The 6,000-nt window shown below is 38.6% G+C and overlaps 1 protein-coding gene across 1 annotated transcript in view; it reads left to right on the top strand.

Moving 5' to 3' along the window:
• Nucleotides 1-200: 200 nt before the first annotated feature.
• The window catches only part of LOC121368954 (kinesin-like protein KIF12), a 99,030-nt gene continuing 93,230 nt past the window's right edge, over nucleotides 201-6,000 (top strand). The window contains exon 1 of the mRNA XM_041493723.1: nucleotides 201-1,117. Coding sequence (XP_041349657.1) covers nucleotides 768-1,117 — 350 coding nt within the window. The 5' untranslated portion in view covers nucleotides 201-767. The remainder of the gene's footprint in view (nucleotides 1,118-6,000) is intronic.

Raw genomic sequence — 6,000 nt, 5'->3', positions numbered from 1 at the left:
TTTTTACGTTTGCCCTTTGTGAACTGTGCAACATTTTACGCTAAAATTATTTGTGACAATTTGCTGTCCTGTTTAACGGTGTTTCGTGTATCCAGGTCAGACGTGTAGAGTGATTTGTTTACTAACTGGAGTATTTCGCACGAATTAAGACCAGACTTCAGCACTCACTGCTGTCAAACTATACATAATATATACCTGTAATAAACATAACACCTGTTATTCAACTTGTTGTTTCCAGCTAACGGAGGAGAGTAATAACCAACACTCGAAATAGTTTCAAGAAATCTAGTAGTATATCAAAATCGTCTCTTGGGTCGAAGTTGTTGTTTGAGGGTGTGTGGAGAGTTTTTTCGTTCTTTTATTTTATTGCTTTTGGATAATTTTCTGAGACACAAGTGGCATAGCTATTGGAGATCCCTGGTTGTGTACAATCCACTTAAACTCAAGTGTATCTCATACGGAAATTTGAACTGGTCATATCGTACAAGTATTTATACCAGACACAACACTATGGGATGTATCGGGTAACTTGATCCGATCTAGATTAAGCTGTTGGGGAGGAATATCTATTTTTTAAAAACCTCCCGCAATTCAGAACATAAGGATTTCTACAAACATAAATTCCGGACAAACAATAATTCGGGACATATAGAAAAAAAGAACAACCCTCAAAACAAGACACGCCAATACCAATTGAGGATTAGATAAGCAGAGATTAGAGACTCTACCAAAGTGGAGAAGGAGTAGAGATAGTCTTTATACTCAGTATGGATTCACAAAAGGCTCTGAAAACCAACAACGATATACGGAACAAAGAGATCATAATGGAGAAGGAGAAGGGAATAAGGAAGTTAGAGAAGAAGGGGGAGAGGAAGGAGCTGAAGGAGGAGGAGGAGGAGAAGGAGCAGGATGACGGACAGGTGACGCCGACCAATAACCAGGAACAGGAGCAGGAGTTGGCGAGGATCAGCAAGGAGAACTCTTTAAACGCTTTACGTAGTCCCGGTTTCCCTCCCGTCAAACAGAGCAGCTCGGGCAGTTTGTTGTCGCCTGCTGGGACTCCAGACAGGAGCAAAAAGCAACGGTTCTCCCACAAACCACACAAAAACGCTTTCGGGTAAGAGTTATCCACCATGATGGTATTTATGGTATTTATCCATTCATTCATCCATCCATACATAAATGCAATACATACATACATACACACATACATGACTCGATAGCTCAGAACGTATCGTGGCAAGTCTGCAAGTTGCAGGCGATTCAGTGCCTCAGGTTCCTTTTTATGGAAGCTTCGATAGCTCAGAGCGTATCGTGGTTAGTCTTGCAATTTGCGGGCGAATCGGTGAACATGTTCGAGTCCCAGCAACGGCATGGGACAATTTTTGAGGCCAGAAAGGATTTAATTATCCCCTGCGCCAGTGTGTTAATATCTATGTATGTAATAGTCAACCTCGACATACATGCAATATATAGATATTCATACATCAATACATACTAGCCAGTGCCAGGTCTGCCCACTGTTTCATGCACGTAAGCGGGATCGACCGCGTGGATTGTAGGCCCCATGCATATGGTTGAGTTAAAGAAACTTCCTTTTTATGGAAGCTTCGATAGCTCAGAGCGTATCGTGGTTAGTCTTGCAATTTGCGGGCGAATCGGTGCCACAGGTTCGAGTCCCAGCAACGGCATGGGACAATTTTTGAGGCCAGAAAGGATTTAATTATCCCCTGCGCCAGTGCGTTAATATCTATGTATGTAATAGTCAACCTCGACATACATACAATATATAGATATTCATACATCAATACATACATACACACACATACCACATACACACACACACACATGCACACGTGCACACACACACACACACATACATACATACATACATACATACATACATACACACACACACACACACATACATATATACATACATACATACGTACATACGTACATACATGTGTCTACATTTCTTATATTTCCAAAATGTGTAGACAAACTGCAATTTTATTAAGGGTTTTATAAATTTTGCTAATACAGTTTAATATCACACTCTAAAGTTCGCGATGGTGTGTTGACGAATTATCCATTGTTTCTTCAGTTGTCAGGTTTGGCAAGTAGCAAAACTCATGAAATACACGTCACACAGCTAACTAACCTTGGGTCGCTCATGTATGCCGTGATTAAAAACATAATATAATGTGATATACATGTTGCCTTATAGTATTAGTGATATGCACGGTTCGCTAAGCAATGGCATAGGAGTACATAGTGTCGTAGAAATAAATGAAGAAAGAAAGAAAGAAAGAAAGAAAGAAAAGAAAGAAAGAAAGAAAAAGAAAGAAAGAAAACGTGCATGGTGTTGCCATGACGTTAAAGTCTCAGACGTCCTTAGAATCTTGAGTCTGGATTCTAAAAGTTTTATAAGCTCGGTGTCAGGAACGCAACTTCGCTCAACAGCAGAATCAACTTGAGATGCGATAGGTCGTATATGCTTAGTAGACGTCAGTAGACGTTATTTTTGTGAAATAAACCTGCACTTCCATAAGGCAGCATTTTGTGGCGTCGTTATATGACAATTCAGTTTATATAACAACTGGTATTATTCCTTACTGCAGGAAAGGTATGTGCAGATATTTAGGTCCATACAAGTGACTAAATGTTGTACATATTGTTGTACATGAAGTGTATTGATATTAAATGTTTAAAATTAACAGGAAGATTTATCACTTTTTCTTACGAAAAAAGGCCTTATAAATATAATAACATCTTTATAGCTGTTATTATGATTATATATATATATATATATATATATATATATATATATATATATATATATATATATATATATATATATATATATATATATATATTTGTTAGACACATACGTTTAATTTAATACCTTACAGCAATAGGTAGAGGAATATAAAAGTTACAAACAAGATCAAATATTGACCCATATGGATTTAGCATAGCCGCCATCTTGAATTCAAGATGGCTGCTAAAATTATGAAGGAAAAAGGTGCCAACAATGGATTTATGTTTCTATGGAATACAAATAATATAAAAAATATAGTTATTCCAAATGTAGCAAACCTCAAAATCATGACATAACAGTCTAGACTATTATTTTTTGTTGCAGCTTAATAATAGTCCGGTTTAGGAAATAGATTCTCATTAAACAAAATATATTAAATCTGATATCCCTTTTAAATTATTGAGAGTTTTTTGTTTCTTTGTTTGTTGGTTGGTTGGGGTTTTTTGTTGGAATTTTTTGTTGCTGTTTTTGTTTTATGATTACAAATAAGTTGACCTCTGTAGTATTTAAGTAACCCGTCGGTATGAAGTTACTTGTTATATTTAGTCCTAACTGATAAGTGTGCACGTGGTATTCTGCCACTTGCATAATAACAACATGAGGCTGTGCTTGGGTATCAGGGTGGCTATCATTAAAACTCATTGGCATATGGTATTTCTTATCCATGGAAAAATATACATTGCAGTCGAGCGATTCATCTATAAAAATTCGCTCATGGATAGGAAGGAAGGAAGGAAATGCTTTATTTAACGACGCACTCACCACATTTTATTTACGGTTATATGGCGTCGGACATATGGTTAAGGACCATACAGATATTGAGAGAGGAAACCCGCTGTCGCCACTTTATGGGCTACTCTTTTCGATTAGCAACAAAGGATCTTTTATATGCACCATCCCACAGACAGGATAGTACATACCACGGCCTTTGTTACACCAGTTGTGGAGTACTGGCTTGTACTCGTTCATGTATAGAGTTCAGGCGGCAATATGCTATCAGTGGGTCTCAGTTGGATATGACCACGAAAATTGTTATACAGTTATATTTTAGCATCAGAATGAAACCCTATCAAATTGCGTCGTTATTTTCATTAAAGTGACTGTGGCGCAATTTCTGTATTTTAAGGTGTTCAGCGTAATTGCTACTGGAGGTAATGTTTAGTATATCCTATACCCTCGAAAGAAAATTAAATAACGTTATATGTAACCACTAACAAAATTTATTATATAACATTTAGTGAAATATCTTAAAATATCAATGAAATAAAAGTGTTATCAGTCACTGTAAGAAAGCCGGAACTCTTTTGCTGCTGGCATTTTAAAAATAAAGGTAAATTGCCAAAAGTTATATAATAAATAGAAAAGCGCGACTCTAATATGATTACAAACTTCACTCGATGGTGCTCTCTTGCACATGCCAGCGCGGGATGTCCCTCCTCCCACCCACCCCAAACCCTTCCCTGTCCTAGACGGAGGAGCCGGCGCAAGTCAACACCTGCGCCCATGACAGGAGTGCACTACAAAAGATTGCTCTGAATGTACACGTTAAATCCCTCGACCAAACCAGACCTGACACTTGTATTTGTTACTTAGTTTCTTCTCGTTCCAACCAGTACACCACAACTGGTCGAAGGCTTTGATATGTGGTTTCCTGTCTGTGGGAAAGTGCATATAAAAGATCCCTTTCTGCTAATGTAGCGGGTTTCCTCTGATGACTTCGAGTCAGAGTTACTCAATGTTTGACATCCAATAGCCAATGATTAATAAATCAATGTGCTCTAGTGATGTTGTTCAACACAAAAAAAAAAACTTTTTGTTTACTTATAATTTTGAATCAGTAGCTATTTAACATAATTTTACCTAGATGGGCCTACAATTTTCACCAAATGTGGCAAAAATCCATTTAGTAATGAGTGTGAAATTAAAAAAATCACAGTCCCCATACATTTTAGTCAATTCATTATTCAGTAGGGTTATCAGCTTTTCGGGGTCACTAAACACTAAAATATCTTTTCAATCGTTCTTTGATGATTACAACTATGATGACCTCTATAGTATTTAAACAACCCATTGCTTTGATACGGACGCGGATAACCTATTAACGTGCCCCTATCCTCAAAGGATTCAGACACGCCCCCCTCCCCTGGACCCGACCTCTGACACCGCCAGTTTTAAGTTACTTGTTATTTTTACTACTAAATCATGACAACTGTGCATGTGATATGTTGCCACTTACATACAGAAAAATGAGGCGGCACGCCGGCTTAAGGGTGGAAAACCCAAAAAAGTTTTGTTTTATTTAACGACGCCACTAGAACACATTGATTTTTTTAAATCTTATCATCGGCTATTGGACGTCAAACATATGGTCATTCTGACACTGTTTGTTTTTAGAGGAAACCCACTGTCGCCACATAGGCTACTCTTTTACGACAGGCAGCATAGCAAGGGATCTTTTATTTGCGCTTCCCACAGGCAGGATAGCACAAACCATGGCCTTTGTTGAACCAGTTATGGATCACTGGTCGGTGCAAGAGGTTTACACCTACCCATTGAGCCTTGCGCAGCACTCACTCAGGGTTTGGAGTCGGTATCTGGATTAAAAATCGCATGCCTCGACTGGGATCCGAACCCAGTACCTACCAGCCTGTAGACCGATGGCCTAACCACGACGCCACCGAGGCCGGAAAACCCAAAGGTTTTGTAGTCATTTCATTTCAACTTATTTTCGGTGCGGGACGTAGCCCAGTAGTAAAGCGTTCGCTTTATGTGCGGTTGGTCTAAGATAGATCTCCGTCGGTGGACCCATTGGGCTATTTCTCGTTCCAGCCAGTGCTCCACAACTTGTGTAACAAAGGCCGTGGTATGTTCTATCCTGTCTGTGGGATGGTCTATATAAAAAAGATCCCTTTCTTCTAATCGAAAAGAGTAGCCCATAAAGTGGCGACAGCGGGTTTCCTCTCTCAATATCTATGTGATCCTTAACCATATGTCTGACGCCATATAACTGTAAATAAAATGTGTTGAGTGCGTTGTTAAATAAAATATTTCCTTCCTTTAACTTATTTTCGTGCTTATATCCAATTAAGGTTCAAGCACGTTGTCCTGGGCACATACCTCAGCTATCTGGGATGTCTGTCCAGGACAGTGAATTAGTTAGTGATTAGTGAGAGAGA

This window comes from Gigantopelta aegis, chromosome 3, assembly GCF_016097555.1.
Source record: "Gigantopelta aegis isolate Gae_Host chromosome 3, Gae_host_genome, whole genome shotgun sequence".
NCBI lineage: Eukaryota > Metazoa > Mollusca > Gastropoda > Neomphalida > Peltospiridae > Gigantopelta > Gigantopelta aegis.
This window is presented reverse-complemented; position numbering and strand designations above follow the sequence as displayed.